The sequence below is a fragment of the Pithys albifrons genome, chromosome 3, assembly GCF_047495875.1.
Source record: "Pithys albifrons albifrons isolate INPA30051 chromosome 3, PitAlb_v1, whole genome shotgun sequence".
Classification (NCBI taxonomy): domain Eukaryota; kingdom Metazoa; phylum Chordata; class Aves; order Passeriformes; family Thamnophilidae; genus Pithys; species Pithys albifrons.
This window is the reverse complement of record NC_092460.1, coordinates 70,824,599-70,845,910: the sequence shown is the minus strand read 5'-3', so window position 1 is coordinate 70,845,910 and position 21,312 is coordinate 70,824,599. Positions and strand designations below refer to the sequence as shown.

The window sequence follows — 21,312 nt, the reverse complement described above, 5'->3', positions numbered from 1 at the left end:
GAATAGATGCCCTAATCAAAATTTCCTAAGTAAACTTAAGAACACAAAAACTAAGCTCTCATATTTGTATGTGGACTAGAAAATGTGATTCACGTGTGCTGAATCTAAGTAAAAATTAATGCTTCATAATCTTCATTTCCTTTTTCCATTGAAAAATATGTCCAGAAGTACTGTAGGTTGTTGCTTTGGCTTGTTTATTTGTTTGGGTTTTTTAAAGCACTTAGCACTTCTGTGTTGACTTCACCCTGAGCTGTCATAGACTGTTGCTGATCTAGAGCAGCAATGTGTCATGTCTAGATCTGCAAACATTTAAAATAACACAGGTTCTAATTTATTGTATGTTCATTAATTGTATAAACTTCAGTAATTGTCATAAGGACAGGTGGTTCTTCTAAATGTTTTTAACAAAATGTTAAGGAGAACCACTGTTACTGTGATTAAGATTTATGAGTAAGAAACTTGGATGCTCTCCAAGATGTATTTTTGGATATTACAACATGTACAGTACCACTCTGTAGTGAAATACTACTGAAAGTATGTCAGAAATACTCTGAAAGCATGTTGGAAACTAAGACCAGATCTAAAAGTATCTCTAATGCCCAGAACCCAGATTTTTCAGAGCATCTCATTGCAAGCATTTGTTTGACCCTGCTACTGGAAGTAATTTATTTTGTATTGCGGCTGTGACTGTGTCAGAATGGGAATTGGGGAAAGCATTTATGGGTCATGGGAGCTCCATGACGTAGGAGAGACGTATTTAGTTGTCAGTGTAAAGATTGTATATCGTGGGGGGCATTGTTTGCTTTCTTTGTTTTAAATGTCCTTTTGCACATTAAGATAATAGAGTGGCTACTGAATAAGTGTTCCTCCTTTCACTGTTCATGTTACCATTGTAGAAAAAAATTCTTCATTGATTTTTTTTTTTTAAATTTTGCTGCCAGTTATTTGTGTCTTGATTTTGTCAGGTTATAACTCTGGTTCATTTCTCTGCTATAATGGCAGCAGATTAGAAATTTGTATAAAGAAGAAAGTGGAAATGAGTTTTTAAGTGGGAGAGGAAAAATGCAGAATTACGAGTTGAAGTATAGTGATGGCATGAACACACAAATATTAAAGTAGGGTGAGGGAGCAATTCCTTAAACACATGAATTCTAAACTAATAGGAATTGAATTGATAGAAATCTTGCTGAGTTGGTAAATGTTACCTTTAGGTAGTAGAGTTTTCATGTGTTGGATTTGTGGGGTTGAGGAGATGAGAAGACTGAGATATATTAAAGATCTTGAAACTGTTCTGAAAATTACTATCAGTGTTCAGGATTCATAGAGAAATCTCACACCTGAATGGCAGTTTAAGTATTGGTATGTTTTATGCAAAAAAAAATGTTTTTTAAATTAAAAAAGTGGAACCCTTAGTATTTTAGCTGAAAATAGCTTTTCAAACGCAGTGGAACAAGTGTGAATGATTTATGTTAAGAATATTTGACATTTCATCTATAGAGCTGCCTGTATTTTTCCAAGCTTCTTCTCCTGCTAATTGAAATACATGAACATAAACATGGAATTAGAATTTTATTAAGCTGTTTATTTTTTGCATTTCACAGTTACTGAGAGTAATTTTAGAATTATCTACTTACACCAAGATGTTTTCTGGAAGTTTTTCATATTTGCTTAAAAGGAGCTTGATTTTATTTTTAGTCTCTTCATAATACTATAATTTAAAAATGAGTTTTCAATAAAGACAAATAGCCAAGTGATTTTCTTCACTATTTTTCTCTTCATCCTATATCTTTGCTCACTAGGAGTGGTACAGCATCATTGTTTTTATTTCTTCCACCCTTTAATATCTGCACAATGCTGTCTGTTGTTTGGTATTCAGTCAGCTCTTGAGTTTTATCATAAAGAATTTGTCAATTGGTTCAGCACCAATACTTTGATGTTATATTCTGCTGTTCTCTAATTTTGACTTAAGGTCTTTCTGCTTTACATTTGGTAATGTCACATTGATGAGCAAAGGAGCTTGCCCATTTAGTAGTGTCCTCCAATACCACTACTGCTCCAGTTGAAGATGAAGATGAAAAACAATGTGTTTCTTGATACTAAACTTCAAGGGAACCAGTTACCTTTCTTTTCTTGTTTTTTTTTCCCCTCCCCCCAGTCTTTACTGCATTATAAAAAACTGAAAAATTTGTAATATTCATTATCTTATCTGCAGCATTACATATTTTCTCACTTTCTGTAGAGCTTCCCTTTAAATTGAATCAAATGTTTTTACTCGTCAGTGAATCTGTTCCATTAATTGTCCCAATGTGAATATCATTTAAGTTGAACCTGCTGTTACCTCTTATAGCTATGCTAATTTGTTGTGTTGTCCACTCTGTATTTCCTGGTGCTGTCAATAAGTTTAAATCTCTAGTTACTTGGAGTGAGTGCATGCCTGTACTTAAGGATTAGAACAACTGGCATTTAGCCACTCATCTTGTATCTCTTTGTGTTTGTTTTGTTGTCCCATCTGCAAGCTCTGACGGTGTCCTGCTCAGATGTTCTCTCATCTACTCTGGAAGCTTTCCCATTTCTGTTTCACTTTGCTTTGAATTTCCTCATGTTACCAAGGTTCACTTGTGAGTGTAGTTTGCTTTCAAGAGTTACTTGTTTGTACAGCATGTTTATAATTGGGTAGATTTTGCTGTTTTTCCAGGTATTTCTTTCATGTCTCCATCAACTGCCCACTGTCTCATGTGCAGTGTATGAATAATTGCATTATATTGCTTTATACATTCATTTCTGTTTAATTCAATTTAAGGATTTGGATTTCATGTTCTTGGACTTCTGGAGGCTTCCTCTATCTGTAGAATTCCAAAATCCACATCTATGCAGTTTTTGTGCCTTCTTTATTTTGCATAAGGTTTTACTTCTCTGATTTCCTTTTTTATTTTGTGAATTTCTTACTTTGTTATCCAACTCCTTCTTCTTTGTATAAATTTAATAATACTTTACTGTGCATTTATTATCTGAATCTTCTTCAGATAGTGTGGGGAGAGAGATTCTTATGCACTTAAATACCTGAAATGCTTTTCAAACATTGCTTCTCTTGTCTCTCACAGTGATCTCTCAACCAGACTTGACTCAATTGCTCTTGTATTTTTCTTGGACAATAAGTAGTCATACCATTACTACATTATATCTTATGTGGACTCAAATGTCCATTGTTTTTATGTACAGTAATTTGGTTCATCTGATTTCCAGTGAATTCTGTATAATCCTCTGCATTTTTTGTCCAAAGGAACTTGGCCACTGGCAGTAATCAGATTGTGAATGTGAATCAAGTTCTTTACCTTAGTGCATTAGCTCTTAGCATCTGGATGTCATGTTGTCAGGCATTATTTGTTTGCTTCCAAATTTTAGCTTTATGTTGTATTACCAGTGTGTTACCATGATCTAAATAAATATATATATATATATAGGAATAACTATTGATAACGACCTTGACTTTTTCATCTTCTCTTGTTTATTCCTGTTGATATATAGTATCAGGTTGCAGCTGTCCTTCCAGCAAGGAATAAATAACTGCTCGTGATGCTAACGTGGTTTTTTTTCCTTGCCTTTGTGCTATGTGTTTTCCAGATCAATGCCCAGAAAGCTAAGTTTAACTAATCTTTTTCTACTTTTGCATTTCCTTTGGGCAAGAAAAAAAAAATTGTCATGTTATGCCCTTGTAACAAGTAGGCCGTGAACACACTGTATGCAGGTTATCTGATTCTGTTTGGCCTCCTCACTTGCTGCTCGCCCCCATCCTTTTGGGGATTTTTCCCACTTTGGCAGAAAACAATTGTTGAGTGGGCTGAGAGCAATCAAATCAGTCTGCTTAAATGAAACAAGAAAGCCATCCAGGTCAGCTCTTACAAAGAAAAGAATTAGAGGCTGCAGATTCACTCAAAAAGTAAGAGGCCAGGACAGCTTTAGAAGGTGCAGAACTATGAGATGGAGATCATTGTAGTGCTTTCCTAGTACTTTGGAACAACAATTGGGTGGGTTTCTTTGATCATTTACAGGCAGGCAGGTGATTCTAATGTGAGGATATGTCTGAGACATGGAAACTGTATTTCACCAGAGTCACAGAGGATAACTTTTAGACTGAAGTGCAATTCTCTTTTTATTAGTGGTTTTCCCCTACTGTGTTGCAAGGGAATTTTTAACCAGTTGGGGAATGGAAAGAATGATTTACATTCCTGAAAGTCCTGGAATCTGCGTGGTGTTTCTTGACATCCTCTGTGTGAGTGAAAGATGCAGAACTGACTCTGCATTATTGTCTATGTGGGTGTCAGCTGAAGTCTGTTCATCATAGCATCTCTCAATTTTTTAATGTTTGGACAACTTGATTTTATGCCTGATAATTTGATTGAGACTTTAACTGTCATGGGCCAGGTTGATTGCACTGTTTAAAATTCCTTGGATGACTGTGCATGCCATGGACAAGAGTATTGCTGCGAGTTGTTTTGTCATTGACTGAACTGACTGAGGGGAATATTCTACTCTCCTGTGTAATTGTGCCTGCTAGAAGATAGCTTGTTGGAATCAAAGGGAAAGCTGTTCTGTGATATAATAATTGCAGTCACATGCCTGTTTACTTGGCCAGGAGCTCACCTCAGCTATCTCTGGTAAAGTTTTCGGGTATTTTGAAGCTCAGTGTGGTGATACACACATATCAGCCTTCTATCTCTGGATTTATTGTTGCATGCCTGTCAGTGGCTGAAGTCCTGGGAAATCCTGACCCCTTTACAGTTAGCAGCCCATCTCTAAAGTAGGTACATTAAATGCCACATAAAAGTTTGTTTCTTAGCTGCTTGGTTTTCTGAACACATTACTTATCAATAAGGTGTTTAAGTTACTGCTTGTTTAATGGAGGATGTAGGATAATATTTGAGTTCTTTGGTGGTACTGCTGGAGCTTTTACAGCATGTTCAAAATCTTAATCCACAAAGTACTCACAGGAAGCCTGGTTTGGTGCCTCAGTAAGTCTTTCACAGTTACTGAAACATCAGAGACAGATGCTGCCTTTGGGAATGCAAACCTACAGTTTTGAGCAAGCAAAAGACTCTGGGACATTTCTGCAGGTAAAGCGGTGTTCGTTCTGAGCATTTTTGTTGGCAGTGCTTCTGTATGTAGAAATAAGCACTCAAGAGAGAAAAAATTACTGTCTTAAATTGTTTTTGAGGTTGTGTTGTCTGCGTATTCATGTCCTGTCCTGCAGATTCTCTTCCTTAGAGCTTTGCAAGCCTTTCCAGATCTCTAGGACTCAGAAGGACTGAGGCTGTGTGGGACGCACAGTTCTGGTTTGCTTTGCGTAGGTAACAGGGCTTGTGCATTCATAACCCTGAGGGGAAAATTCTGTGCCTGCAGAGGTTGGCATCTTATGGTCACAGCATGACTATAATAAAGCAATTTGAGGAATAACAGTTAGATGTCTAAGTAAACTTTATTTGGTGCCTTGGTGTATATTATTTTAATTTACAGAAAGGAACCATGTTCTGTTCTTTTCTGTAAAATATAATCTCATCTGAGTTGGCAACTAGCATTGTTTGACAGACTGTTTCTTTAGGAAGGAGAGACTTTCTCAGTTGTTGAAGCAACTAACACCGATCTGTTTATTCTGCAAGTTTTATGTGAGGTTTTCCTCTCTTCATCTTTAGCCATAGCACTCAGAGGCTTTATCTTTAGCAATGTCTGTATCATCTTCATCTGCAGAAAAAAATCCATGCTCACTTTTCATCCCTTTGAGGACATGTCTAGGGTGATTTGCCTTCTGGATAGAAGAATTTCCTTCTTTGACTTTATATTGATGGAGATGTTTAGTTCTGAACAATACACAAGTGTTAAGTGGCAAAATGTGGATTATGGAAGGATTCAGCTAGCAAAAGGTGGTGATGTTTTAGTGTGTGACAGCAGTTTTAACATTGTATTGTGATTGACTTTGGCCTTTTCCAAAGAGGTCCAGGTTGAAGACTTTCAGTATCTTGTTTCAATATTATTATTTTTTGTTATTCCTTAACTGATAAAAAAACTAATCTTTGAAATAGCTTTTTAAGTTTTTCTTTTTAAGTAGCAGTGAAATGTGAGGGCTTGCTGTGTTCATTGCTTTTTCAAAGAGAAACATCCTAAAGACAAGTGTGTACTGACTGGTATATTTCCAAACAATACATTTATATGTGCTTTTTAAAATAATGACTGAAGCCTCTTCTTAAATAATACCCTTCTCTAATAGTAAAGGCCACTTAAAATGAAGTACATTCTGCAAATTTTGTCTGCATGCCTTGGCCTTCTGTGGCGCTTGGTGCTACCCTTGGTATTGACTAGAAAAATCCATTTGTCTCAAACAGTAAGGAGTTAGACTTTTTTGTGGCTGTTCTTGTCTGCCAAAATGAGGTAATAATCCTTTCTGTTCAAGCAATCCTCTTTACTGAACAGCACTTGGACACCATTTGGCAACATTGCAGTGGAAACTAAAATTCTTTTCCTTCCAATTTAGAAAATCTGTAGTATTGTATTTTTCAAGAAAATAGTAGTGTCAACCTTGGTATGAATGCTGTAATTTAGTAATTACATTTGCATAGCAGAATTTCTCCTGCTGTTCAGCTGGTTGTACTTCTCATCCTTCCCTTTTTAACCAGATTTATTAGTGGTTTTATTCTGTGATTATAGCCAAAAGAGGATCTGTATTTCATTAGTGAGTAAAAAAAAAGTGTAAATTTATATTTTTGTTCTGGTATACACATTAGAATGCACATACCCTTATATATCATTATTATACATAACAATGTATGTTTTTATTAGCTTGCAAACTTTAATCCCTTGATTAATTCTTGAATTTCAACAGGACTAGCAACAAAACAACCATTTACAGATAAGGCCATATATTTATAAAGAAATGTGAATTCCAGTCTGCTTAGGCATTCTACTTTGGTTATATTTATAAAGGTTTTTCATGATGGTTGTAGTTTTTTTTCTCTCTTTTTGTTCTTCTGTGATGATGTGAAATACAACAGCACTTTGAAAAGTCAGTCTTTCCAGAGAGAAACTTCTAGCAGGAGTCTTAATATCTACTGTAATTGAGAGGAGTCACCTTCTTCTGCTTTACGAGTTCTTTTTTTGTAGGAGGTGAAGGAGGAGGAACTACTTTTTCCCCACTTACAAATGGTGTATTTCTAATTATTGATGGAAAACTGTCTGTATAGTTTCAGTATGTGCTTCAGCAAAGCACTTCTGTGGTAGTTTTGGTTGATTGTGAACAAGTGGTTCTGGTGCTTGAAGGGGAGAGTTTCTTGTTGTAAAGCACTGAACATCTTGCAAATCATCACCTCTGGTTACTATTAGATGAATCAAGGTACTAGGAAATTTTTAAAGAACAGTTATTTTAATACTATTTCAATGTTTAAATGTAATTGCCATAACAATATTAATGTTTAAAGAAATGTCCCTTAGAAATTAAATATTTTTAATTCTTTCTTCAGTTTTGGAAGGATATTGTTGAGGATATTGAAGTTCGTGATCTAATTTCAGACAGAAGCAAATCTCAAGGTGAGACATCGTGATTATCCTAATACATATGTATTTGTAAATAGAACAAAGGAAGGACTAAAATTTATTGATTTACTCTGTAGATATTCCATCAGAAGAATGGATTTGGGAATCCTTGTTTCATCCACCTCGCAAGTTGGGCATTAATGATATTGAAGGGCAGCGAGTACTCCAGATCGCAGTGATCTTACGAAATCTTTCTTTTGAAGAGGGAAATGTTAAACTTTTGGCAGCTAATCGTACTTGTCTTCGGTTCCTGCTACTCTCTGCTCACAGTCACTTTATTTCTCTACGGCAGTTGGGGCTGGACACACTGGGAAACATTGCAGCAGAGGTAACGTGCTTGAAAGCAGAACAACTCAACTATTACTTGATAAAAGCATTACTTCAGTGTTAATTAAATGATGTTTTTTCCTTTGTGATTGGATGAAGAAGGAAATAAATTATCTGAATTTGTAAACAGCAATTTGAAAACAACCAAAACTAAAATACAACTATATGTGTCAGTTTGATAAAAGAGGATCACGGGGAGAAGACTCATGGTATAGGAAGATATAAGATATTAATAGTGCATAGTTTTCAGTTTAGTTTTCCAAAGAGAAGAAAGGAATTATTAAATTTTGCAGGCTGTATGATGGTTTCTTCACTTGATAATTTTAGCTTGTAGTCATAACTTCAAAATAGTACGTTTGAGAAAGAGAGTTTTATGCCCTTTGTAGTGTACTTTATGTATAAAGTTCATCATATGCCACTGGGTATACTGCCACAATCATGTGAAGCAACTTTGTCTTTTCAGGGAGGTTTGAATTTTTTAAAATACACTGTTTCAGTATGTCATATTATTCTGCAGATAAACTATATGGTTTTTATAGGTATTTTATATATGTTGAGATAGTCCCTATATTTTAAAATATAGCATATAAAGTTAAATGGGTACTATCAGAAAATGAGACTGGCAGTATTGGTCCACTGCTGAATATTGAAAAAAAGATGATCTTTTCATTTACCATGTACCCAGCTTCTTTCAAATAAGAAAGAATGTTACTTAGATCTGAGAGGTCTAATTGAGAAGCAGATAGTAGATAAAAACAGGATGAATGACTGTGATAGCACTTGGGAAGGAATACTTGTTGTTACTCAAGTTCTGGTCTTTGTTGGATATTTCTGTACACTGTTGACTGCCTGAGAATAAAGTTCTTCTCCTTATTCTGAGCACTGGAAAGTGCAAATTAGACTGCTGCTTCACAGCAGAAAAGAAGGAGGGGGCTCAAAATGCTAGCAACAATGGAAAGCTGACAGGGTTCTGTTTTTATGAACACAGATTTAATTGTTGTGCGCTGCATTTAAACACTTATGAATCTTACATTTTGATATGCAAATTTAAGGATTTGAGCCATTAGCACTATATGATGGATAGTGTTAGTAATTTTTTTTCTTTCTCATTAGCTTCTTTTGGATCCTGTTGATTTCAAAACTACTCATCTAATGTTTCACACTGTTACAAAATGCCTCATGTCAAGGGATAGATTTTTAAAAATGAGAGGTAAGATCTCTGGCTATTCTTGTTTTTGTATTAGAATTGTAATTGTTGCTGTTTAAAACTATTCTGTATTTTTTCTTCAGGCATGGAAATCTTGGCAAATCTTTGTAAGGCTGAAGATAATGGTGTCTTAATTTGTGAATATGTGGATCAAGAGTCCTATAAAGAGATCATATGTCATCTCACGCTACCAGATGTGCTGCTTGTAATCTCAGCACTTGAGGTGCTATACATGCTCACAGAGATGGGAGAAGTGGCTTGCTCAAAGATTGCTAAAGTAGAGAAGAGCATAGGTAAGGGAGAACCAAAACCTGTTGTTACTCTCGCTCATGCAGGAAGGAAGACTTAAGAATATGTTGCATTCTGTGGTTAAAATGTGGCTTGCTTGTGTGTGTGCAGCTTGGGGATGGAATGTACTAAATTTATTCTTTGTGTCCTCAAGAAGCTGATGGTGCTAAAACTAGGGAAGCTAAAAATTCTGAAGTATTTTTTTAATGGCATGTTTAAAAAAATGGTTTTTTAAAAAAATAATCTATAGAAATGTGCAGAGACTTGTTTTCTTTCAACACATGGCAATTTTAAAGCAAATCAGTATGTCCCAGCATCATTTGTCTTGTCCTAATGTTATTGTTGGTTTTACATTTAATGCTTTAGATACATTAGTATGTCTGGTTTCTATGGACATCCAGATGTTTGGACCTGATGCTCTTACTGCTGTAAAACTCATTGAACATCAGTGTGTTAGCCAGCAAGGGATACTTGATGTCAGACCACAGGTAATGGATCATGGTTCTTCACAGGCCCATGCAACAGGTGTCCCAGGTTAGTATCATGGCAAGAGAACATACTCTTGTACAAAATTTCTTTTTTGGCATGTATAATTTTTGTCTTCTCTAGGTTTCTATTAATTTACATAAGTAAGTGTAGCATTTTCCATAACTTACAGTATCTTTTTTCAAATACTTGTTCACAAAGCAAATATAAAGCTATGTTAGCCAAAATTGTTGTGAAATAAGCTTTGAAAAAATCTTTATGTTTTTCAGTTGCTAATCTGAAAATTTTCTGACATTCTGAGATTCTGAAATCTCCTTATTTTAACTTATTCAGTGGAAAGAAAATGTACCCATTGTAGATTGTTCCCACAATTTGCAGAGAATTAGAGGTTAATTTTATATTGTGTTTTACATTGGTCTATTGTTGGGCAGTAACATATGCAGTATTTGATAGAATTGCAGAGATGAGATAGACATACAGAATCATGCCTCTATTGAAGCTGGTAAAAAACTTGTTATGTGAACCAAATTGTAACTGTTGTCAGTTAGGAAAGAACCACTGCAGCAAACACTGGCTTGCATGTCTGAGTGTGCTATATCTGGAATGGGTGCAGATACCACAGCAAAAGTGACTGGAAAAGAATGTAACGAAGGGAGTGAGCAAGAGGGAGTAGGAGGAACTGATGCAACATTGCAACAAAGTCCTTTGCATTATATTTGCATTCCTTTTAGGAACTGAAAAAATAATTGCTGTGTATTTGTGCCAGTTTTGGTGAGCATTGTGCCACTTTAAATTCATGCTCAGTACTCCAGAGTACTGTTATGGTCATGAATCTGGAAGCAGTCGCTCACTGGGTGCACACCTCATGATTGTCTTCAGTGGTGACTTGACCCTGGTGTGGCCAACTTGACTGCAGGAAATTGTGGTGCAGATCTGTAGTCTGCTTAGGGTGCTTTTGTGACTTGCCTTAGCTGGATATATTCTTGCTGAGTTCAGGAGAAACTACCAGTGAAAGTCAATGACATGCTTCATTCAGGAGAACAAAAAAACATTTGAGCAAGTTGGTTTTTTTTTCTTCCCCACATTCTCTGCAGCCTCTAGGACAGCACCACATGTTGCTCCACCACCAGGAATAGTAGAAATAGACAGTGAGAAATTTGCATGTCAATGGTAAGTGTATAGTTCTATTCAAATATTTTAATGCAGAAGAAAAACAAAGAAAAATTCTGTATTCATATGTCACAGAATTTTCTAGTTTGTGTCTGTTTACTGTTAGACTTGTTTTTCTGAAAAGTGTAAGGTAAAACCATTCTGTCATTGCTTTGAAGAAGTATGAAGCAGAAAACCAGAATGTTGTCTTCGACTGTTAACACTTAAAATCAGTTTTCTGTGTCTTGGAATATATTTTAATTTGATTTTTAACTCTCATCTTCATTTTATTACTTTTTTAAGTTTTCAAGCAGCATTACCTGTGTCACAGGTGTTTTCATCTGGTAGTGTGTTGCTATATTACTGCACCAATATATGAGTAATTATCAAATTATGAAGCTAGGCCCTGCAAAACTCTTACTGATCATTGTGAACCTCGAGCAGCTTAAGGAAGATCAACACCTTTACCATCCAAATTCTCTTGCTTTCAACTAATGCTGTTGAAGAGAGAAACTGTAATTCTCATGTGGATGGACTGAGGGTGATCTTTCCAAACTATTTGTCTTACGTAAATCTGGTCACATTCTAAAAATTTGTATTAATTGGTTCCTGGATGGGCCCTTTCACCTCTGCTGCTTCATAGCTCTTAGGTTCATCTCTTGTCTTACTGAGCACGCAAGGGCCTTCAGGATAAAGTGTGTAGAATTTACAAAGCTTAGTGATTTAGGTTATGGTTTATGTATTTAGGTTATGGTTTAGTTATACTGCCAGCAGAGCTTTGGGGTAAATGTTGTGGATCCTTGTGGTCAGCTGATGTTCTCATGCTTATCTTTGCACACTGCAAAGTATTATTAACATACACTACTGAAAGATGGAGATATTTCACAGTTAGACATTTAAGCAGGGATACCTGGAGTTGGATTCTCTGCAGCTCAAATTAACAATCTGTAAGTTGGTCTCTAGCCAAAACTAATTTCCTAGGCTGCCTCTTTAATGGAGTGGGATATTCCCCCAGTAGTGAAACAAATTGCCTTCACCCACCAAGTTTCTGGTGAGGTTATACCTTACTTCTAGTGTGACCTTCTCTGTATTGGCTAAAGAGAGCACTAGACATCTAGCTCTAAGTAATAAGCTTGTAGGCAAGCTGAAAGTTATACTTTGTATAAAGTAAAATAGAAAGCTTGACTTTATGTGTGGGTAGATACCATGCTGCTACTGTGTGCTACCATCAAGTGACAGAAAATACTGAAGAAAACCTCGGAGCATATTATCAGGAAGATTTGGACTGTGTGCTTTGTTTCTGATTCTGTGAGCTTTTGCACCTGTCAGTGTTGAATATTACTAGTTTGTGCTTGATTTTGTCCTGGTTAGTCTTAGTTAAATATGAAGTAGTGAAATACAAAAATAAAAATTAATGTATAGCCCTGAAAATTCTCTTTAAATACTACCTGTGCTGCCAAAAAAAAAAAAATCCGAATTGGAGCTGAACAGCTGTCTCTTAAAAGCATCTGCATCAATGGTAATGTGAAATGTCTTAGATTCTTATACATTTTCATGGTATGTTTTAATCGTTGCTTTCTGTTGAGAGAAATAGAAAAAGGAGTAAATCATAGCAGTAGAATTGAGTTACTGTCTCTTGGAAACGGCAGAAAGACAAGGTAGTTAAGCTGACCTTCCTGGATGTTTTATTAGCCAGCTTAGCATCAGTAGGAGTTGTAAGGTAAGTGCATGTGACAGTAAAGTGCTAATCGGAGATCCCATTTCGCCATTTTAAGTCTTGAGTACCTTCAGTGTGCTGACACCAGTGATAATGTGGCAGCCTGATATGACATACCCAATTGGACAGTCATTTGTCTGATGGGGCATATTTAATTAATACCTAGACTTTCTGTTAATACAGTGTAATCTCATTTTTTGTAATAGAAGAATTGTAGCTCAACTGCAAGGTAAATGGCACTACACTTACTCTTTATGAGAGTACATGATTTAAAGAATGCAATCATAACACTCTTTCATCTAGTTATATTGGGAGTGCAGGATTCTACAAAAGAGAATGCAGTGTAGTTTACCAGACTGTTAGCACTGTATAAAAATGCAGACAACTAAAAAAATTCTTTTATTCTGTCTGAGCCTATATTCTGATGTCAGTATTTGAACACAGAGTGAAGGTTGTTACTTGCCTTCATTTGCTGCTGGGGATGAACAGTTCCTGTGCCTTTGGGTTGGAATAATTGATCTGAGGGAAATACAATTAAACTGATAGAAAATGTTTCTCTCTCAGCTTCCTTGGTTAGAGGTTGGTGTGTGAGCTTGTGGAGAGTCTTTAGGAGATATAAACACTTCCTTTCCTTGCTAAATGAAGGTCAAAGTTACAACCATTACCTTGTGATAAAAATTTCTCATGAAGAATAGCTAGCTTTCAGTCCATCTTTTGCTAAAAGAGAGTTATTAAGGAATAAGAATAGAGCTGCGGAGAGGAGACGTTACCAAACAATGCATTCTCTTTTGGTTTTGTTTCTGAATATAAAAAAGGCATATGAAGAGACTATATTTTATAAATAATATATGTGTGTGTGTGTGTGCGTGTGTAAGTATATAATGAGATGTTGCGTGTAAAATGGACCACATATGCTAGGGGTCCTGTGTGTTGACTCATAAGCAATGAGAAAGTGTGGAACAGACATTTGACAAAACAATATGCTCAAATGCTATTTTCCCTGTTGTCAGATCTCAAAAGTCTCTGTGATAGCGACAGAAGTGTTTTGACAACCTTTTTAAAAGTACTTTTTCTGTATTTTGCTTCATAGTTTTATTTTTTCATCTTTAGGTTGAATGCCCATTTTGAGGTGAACCTTGACTTCTCAGTCTCTCGAGCAGAAATGTACTCTGAATACCTCTCTACTTGTAGCAAATTAGCTCGAGGTGGAATCCTAACATCAACTGGATTTTATAAATGCCTGCGGTAAGACAAAAATTCGTGCAGCAATAAAGAAGCAATTGTGTGAGCTCAATACTAAGCTGTAGCTTTAAATTTCTTTGGAAAAAGATCTACTGAGTTGAAAGATATCCAATTTTGGAATTTTAATTGAAACAAATGTTTAGAGTTTGTTTAATTTTGTTTTATGCTGTTTCAGGATCTTTGATAGGGTTTCTTCTCTGCTTATAGTTGTTTTAATTCTTACCAAAGTAGGATTTTTTTGATTTTGAGTTTTCACTTCGCTTGTATGAAATCTTGGCAATCTGGTGGACCTGCTAGTCCTCAGTCGTGAATTCTGAGATGCTATTAGAAAATCCTGCTGTGTTGCAAAGATGCAGGCATACCTGCAGTTAGTCTGCACACAAGAACAGTTAGCTAAAACAAAAACATTGCAAGAGTGTTGAATTACTGTTTATTAACAGAGATTTATGTTGTGTTTGGCAGAACTGTCTTTCCGAATCATACAGTGAAGAGAGTAGAAGACCCAAGTAACAATGGTCAAGCACATATACATGTGGTAGGAGTGAAAAGGAGAGCTATACCACTTCCCATTCAGATGTACTATCAGCAGCCACCAACTTCGTCTACCCCAGTTGTCCGGGTTGATGCAGTTCCTGATGTATCTTCGTCTCCTTTGCCAGCAGGTTTTAAGATTATTATATATAAAGTATTTCATTGATTCTGAAACCATACTAAAAGCCAAAAGATTTTTAAAGTAGTTTGAAAATATTGGAAGCTGGTGCCACATGTTTTGATTGAGTTTTAATCAGTAATATTGGCAGTAGTATTGCATGCCATTTCAGTGTTTGATGTGTAATCCATAAACTTGCCAGTCAGCAGATAAGCCATTGCTGCATCATTAATTCAGATGCAGCGTAGCTGAGAAGAGAAAGTGCTTCATACAGAATTGCAATTCTAAGCCTTGGATTTTTAAAAATTTCTTATGTTAATGTGTTTTGAAATAATTTCTGCTTTGAAACTTTTACTGTGTTTTATTTCAACAGGAATCCCGCATGGGCTACCAAGCATAGGAAATCACTATCAGAGGACCCCTATTAACCAGTCTTCAACTTTGACAGCAACACAGATGTCTTTTCCAATTCAAGGTGTTCATACTGTGGCACAGACTGTTTCTAGAATTCCACAAAATCCTTCTATTCATACACAACAAAATGCTCCAATGACTGTTATTCAGAATAAAGGTCCAATTTCCTGTGAAGTAGTGAAGGCCACAGTAATACAGAGCTCTGTTCCTCAGTCTGCAGTTCCTGTTACTATTGCTGTAGGAGGAGCTTCTAATCAAAATCACAGCACTACAGGCCACCAGCCGTCTGTTACTGTTGTGGGTTCTCAGACATTGCTTCACCACCAACCTGTAATTCAACAACAGTCTCCACTGCACGCAGTGGTACCAGGACAGATTCCTTCAGGCACTCCCGTTACGGTAATTCAGCAAGCTGTACCTCAGGGTCATATATTTGGCAGAGTACAAAACCTACCAGCATGCAGTTCAGCAGTTTCACAGGGTCAACAGCTAATCAGCACATCATCACAGCCTGGGCAGACATCATCTCAGCAGTCTTCTGTGGGTAACCAGCAACAAGATACAGTCATCATAGCACCACAGCAGTATGTCACAACCTCTGCATCCAACATTGTTTCTGCCACCACAGTTCAAAATTTCCAAGTAGCAGCTGGGCAGGTAGTTACAATCGCAGGTGTCCAAAACCCACCAACATCTAGAGTAGGGTTTCAGAATATTGCACCAAAGCCTCTGCCGTCTCAGCAAGGTTCATCTGCTGTGGTACAGCAGCCACAGCAGCAGCCTCCACCACCATCCCAGCAAAGTGTAGTGATCGTAAGCCAGCCAGCTCAGCAAGGTCAGACGTATGCACCAGCCATTCATCAAATTGTACTTGCTAACCCAGCTTCTATTCCCGCTGGTCAACCTGTCCAGTTGGCTGGACAGCCAAGCGTTACTCCATCGTCTTCACCATCCCCAGGACCAGTTGCAAATAATCAAGTCCCTACAGTTATGTCATCTTCATCTACCACTCCTCAGTCACAAGGACCCCCTCCTACTGTTAGCCAGATGCTTTCTGTAAAGAGACAGCAGCAGCAGCAACATTCACCAGCATCATCGCAGCAGCAGGTACAGGTACAACAACCGATGCAAATGCAAGTTCAGTCTCAACAAGCTAGTACAGGAGTTGGCCAGCCCAACTCTGGTGAGTCTAGCCTGATAAAACAACTGCTTCTTCCAAAAAGAGGCCCCTCAACTCCAGGGGGGAAACTTATACTCCCAGCTCCACAGATTCCTCCACCTAACAATGCAAGAGCTCCTAGCCCTCAGGTGGTTTATCAGATGGCCAATAACCAGGCACCAGGTTTTGGAGTTCAAGGACAGTCTCCAGCTCAGCAGCTGCTAGTTGGACAGCAAAATGTTCAGCTGGTCCCAGGTGCAATCCCACCTCAAGGGGCCATGCAAACAGTACCCATTTCTAATTTACAGATATTGCCAGGCCAGTTGATCTCAAACAGCCCAGCAACTATTTTCCAAGGGACTACTGGCAACCAGGTTACGATAACAGTTGTGCCAAATACGAGTTTTGCTACTGCAACTGTGAGTCAGGGAAACACAGCTCAAATCATTGCTCCAGCAGGAATTGCAGTGAGTGGAGCACAGACAGGAGTTGGGCTACAGGTGCAAACACTTCCAGCTACTCAAGCACCTTCAGCTGGACAATCACCGTGTACTGCTGCTCCCCCATTCAAAGGTGATAAAATAATTTGCCAAAAGGAGGAAGAAGCAAAGGAAGCAACAGGTTTACACATTCATGAACGCAAAATTGAAGTAATGGAGAATCCTTCCTGCCGAAGAGGAGCTGCAAACACCAGCAATGGGGATGCAAAAGAAAATGAAATGCAGGTGGGAAGTCTTTTAAATGGGAGAAAGTATAGTGACTCCAGTCTACCTCCTTCTAACTCAGGGAAAACACAGAATGAGGCCAATCAGTGCTCACAAGTCAGTAATGGGCCATCATTAGAAATGGGTGAGAACGGAGCTCCTGGAAAGCAGAACTTTGAACAAACGGACACACAGGAAATTAAAAGTGATTTGAAGAAGCCCCTAGTTAATGGAATCTGTGATTTTGATAAAGGAGATTGTACTCATTTGAGCAAAAACATTCCAAATCACAAAACTTCCAATCATGTAGGAAATGGTGAGATATCTTCAGTGGAACAACAAGGGAATTTGGATGCCACGCAGCAAGATACTGACAAAGGTGATCAAGGGGAAAGAATTTCTAATGGGCCTGTATTAACTTTGAGTAGTTCACCTGTTGTAAGCGGTACACAGGAGGCTGCAAAACTGTTAACCCAGCAACTTAGTGGTACCAACACTGATTTACCTAATGGACCTCTAGCTTCAAGTTTGAATTCAGATGTGCCTCAGCAACGCCCAAGTGTAGTTGTCTCACCACAATCTACAGCCTCTGTTATACAGGGGCATCAAATCATAGCAGTTCCACACTCAGGACCTAGAGTGTCCCAGTCTACCCTGTCCTCCGAAGTTCGGTCTACTAATGGCACAGCAGAATGCAAAACTGCAAAGAGGCCAGCAGAGGATAATGACAGGGAAACTGTTCCAGGAATTCCAAATAAAGTAGGAGTTAGAATTGTTACAATCAGTGACCCCAACAATGCTGGTTGCAGTGCAACTATGGTTGCTGTGCCAGCTGGAGCGGATCCAAGCACTGTAGCGAAAGTAGCAATAGAAAGTGCTGTTCAACAAAAGCAGCAGCATCCAACCACGTATATACAAAGCATGGTCACACAGGTATGTTGCGGTGTTCTTTTTATGTTTATTCTGACTGTGATTCTAATACTGCGAAATAGCATGGCTGAAAACATGAACTGGGTCAATATCTTTTGCATAGTATTTCAGTTATTCAGAAAGTGATGCTTTCTGTTCTTTCACAGACTGAAGTTCTAACAGTTTACATACTTCTTCAATATCAGTGACAATAGTGGAATGTAAAATTTGTGGTTTGACAGTACACAGTGAGGAAAGAACTGCTTCTCACTGTTTCTTCCTTTAGGGATTAGCTGTTCTGAAAACAACCATGATTTGTTGGATAGTCTTGCAGAAATGTCAGTATTGTTCTGCCTTTTATTCTTGGTTGCTCTGAAGGGGTGAATATGGGTTTTTTTGAAGTTAATCACTGCACCTGCATTTGGCTTGCTGAAATGAGTTGAAGTTCTTGCATTTGAAGGCAGTCTTCAAAATCTTGCTTTGTGGGTTCACTGCGATCAGGAGAAAGTATTGTTTTGTAAATTTGTTGGAATATTTGCAGTCATTTATTATAAAATATTTGCAACATTTATCTAAAAAGTAAGCATTGGTTTTTTGTGGGTTTTTTTTCTGTTTGACAAGCTTAGGAGAGGGTTTGTTTGGGGTTATCCCCCACTTGATCAACTTCATTTAATCTTTTGGAAGTGGTTACTCCCTAACACTTAACTAGAAATGAGGTATGACCATCATTTGTATGATTATTTTGAAGTACAAATAATCATGCTTGAGAGTATTCCAATCTCTATAATTTTAGTTTTGTACTTAGAAAATCCCTCTCCAGAAAAACATTCCTAACCTGAATAGGAGCAAAGAGAATGGTAGGTCTGGCAGTTCTGACAGACCAGAGTGAGGAGAGGAAGTGAAGTCCTGAGTGTACGTTTTAGTGCATTTTGACCTTGAAGTAACAGATCTTTTATTTCTTACCCTCTTTATTTTATTTGCTTGGGGTTAGAAGGTGTAGATCTTATGGACTTAAACAGAGCTAGAACTCAAAATGTGACAAGTGATGGCCATTGCTACTTCTTTTACTGTGTCAAGTTAGCTTTCTCTTGAAAGCTCTTTTGACATTCCTTCAATAGTTGTCAGAAATCAGAGCTAACAGTTAACAAGTTACCTTTCTTTTTTCCTTTGTCTACTCTTTTAACTGCCACAGAGTTACATTCTTAAAATGTCTTCGAACTTGGGTTTTGTTAGAGTGAGATCTGTATTTTTTGATATGCTATTTATCTTTGTTCTTACTAGAAACAATTTGACCAAAATGAAAGTGTCTGTTGGCAGCATGGGGACAGTAACGTGCTAGATTTTCTGTAGTGTCGATATTTTAGCTACGCCTTGCTTTTTACACTTCTGTCTTTAGCTGTTACACAGTTCGAATTTCTGTTACAGCTTTGCTAAGGATTTGGATGAAGTACAAGATGGTATGGCTATGCCTGTGGAATGGAATAAATATTATCTATGTTTATTTATTTCCTCGATATGTGGCTGACAAGAATTTGCAGCTGTCTCAAACAGCTGCTAAACTACCAGACTTTAAGAATTTTCCAAAGAGTAGAATATTATATTTCACAATTTCATTTTATTTTGATAATGTGTATCATGATAATAGAGGGGGAAAATAGAAAAAAAAATTAATCTTTTCTGTGCTGATAGTTTCTTTTTTACATTATCCCTGACATCACTATCATTAATAGTTCTTAGTTTCCATTAACTGTACAAACTGAAATGCTGCCAGCTGGGTTTGCCATTCAGTAAAATTTTGTAGATGAGGAGAACTTGGTTTAATGGCTTCTTCCCTGAAAGTTTGGTCTGCTGTTTGTAGGATGCTCTTCCTTTCTTTAAAATTACAGAGACATGGGAAAAAGGAGTTAATGAGTTTTAATCCTTGTGAAAAATATATTCATTAGCTATTTGCATTAGCCATATGACTGTAGATTTATGAACTATGTCTGTTGTGATAATGCAAAGTACTGACTTATAATTGAACCCAGTTTATAGTACTCTGTTCAGATATAGTGAACATCACAGTGCGGCAAGACTTCTAAGGATTTTTACCACTTCTTTAAGTGTAATGTGTTGGACTACAAAGAGTATCAAAATCATCCTGGCCACCTTTTTTTTCTCCCAAAGCTGCTGAGCAGCTGTAATAGCTGTTGTTTTTTCTGGAAAAGCAGATGTTAAGTATTCCTAATATTGAGTCTGCTTTTTGGAGTATCTTTGAGACGTCCAGGAATACTGACATACAGCTAAATTCTCTTGAACTTGGTGTGAGTTTTAGTGATGACTTCTTTTAAGATTAGACCCCATATAATCTTCTGTTTTCTTCCTCCCATTTTGAGTCTTCCTTGTCTAAAAGGCAGGACCCTTGTCCCTAACTTTGGGAAGGGCAGCAGCTAAGGAACACCTGTTTGCACTTGAGCATCTGCATTATTTGATCCTCTCTGCAGTACCTATTATGTATTGGCTGTCTTGCAGAAGAAATAGGAGTGTGTGTTTCCTTCTGCAAACACTGAAATTTATTAGAAATACAACCCAGTAGAGAAAAATGGTGAGGCGCAGAGAACAAGGGGTTATTAGCTGTGGCAAAGTGACATGTCTGCTGAAGTTTTTGGTGTGTGATTTCCTGTTTGCTTGTTATCTTAAATTTTATTTTAAGCTACAGCTTGTATTTCAGAGAAGTGTAAAAGGAATGGAATTAAAAATATTGTAATAAAAGTAAAACCAAACAGGAAGACTGGAAAAAGAAATGTAGAGGACAGAAGAGAGAGGAGAGAGCTGATTATGCAACTACAGCAAGATTAGTTGTCTTGAACTGCAGAGAGGAGAAAGGGAAGATCCTTGAAGATAAGGAAGGAGAAATGAATAGGAGAGGAGGGGAACAGCAACATGAAAACTAAGGAGAGGAGGAGAAAGTGAAATAATGCTTAAGGGAATGTAGAAGTTACAAGAACTGTGTTTTGTTATATGAATGGTAGTTTGAAATGGGCTGGAACTTATGCTTGGAGAAAAATGTTAATTTAAATGGCCTACTGAAATAGTAGCAATTATATGCTTGCTGTTTATGGGACATCCCATGTAAGTGCCATTGAAATCCAGTTAGACACAGGTATCTTCTGTGTATAACCTGAGATTATTCCATGTTAATTATATACCTCAGCAAAGCTTACTGAAAAATAACTATATATATATTCTTACTTTTAAAATTTTTCTTTTTAGACTTCACATTTTGATAACAGATATACCCACAGCCCATTTTTTATGTCAGTAGAGGTATATGTGATACACGGAGAGTTGCAATTTTGTTCTTCTATCTCCATTTATATTTTGTGAGCTCACAAAATGTACTCTGAGAGAAGACAGAACTGGCACTTGACTTTCTTGGCTTCCTTTTATTTTAGTATTCCCTGTTCCTGGTCTGTTGCTTTCCTGAGGCATTGTGCTAGTTAG

At 37.2% G+C, this 21,312-nt stretch overlaps 1 protein-coding gene across 1 annotated transcript in view; it reads left to right on the top strand.

Moving 5' to 3' along the window:
* The window catches only part of ARID2 (AT-rich interaction domain 2), a 100,208-nt gene that overhangs the window by 60,988 nt on the left and 17,908 nt on the right, over positions 1–21,312 (top strand). The window contains exons 7-15 of the mRNA XM_071552348.1: positions 7,506–7,572; positions 7,656–7,906; positions 9,019–9,115; positions 9,196–9,405; positions 9,767–9,934; positions 10,981–11,056; positions 13,863–13,997; positions 14,457–14,656; positions 15,017–17,853. Of these exons, the coding sequence (XP_071408449.1) occupies positions 7,506–7,572; positions 7,656–7,906; positions 9,019–9,115; positions 9,196–9,405; positions 9,767–9,934; positions 10,981–11,056; positions 13,863–13,997; positions 14,457–14,656; positions 15,017–17,853 (4,041 nt within the window). The remainder of the gene's footprint in view (positions 1–7,505; positions 7,573–7,655; positions 7,907–9,018; positions 9,116–9,195; positions 9,406–9,766; positions 9,935–10,980; positions 11,057–13,862; positions 13,998–14,456; positions 14,657–15,016; positions 17,854–21,312) is intronic.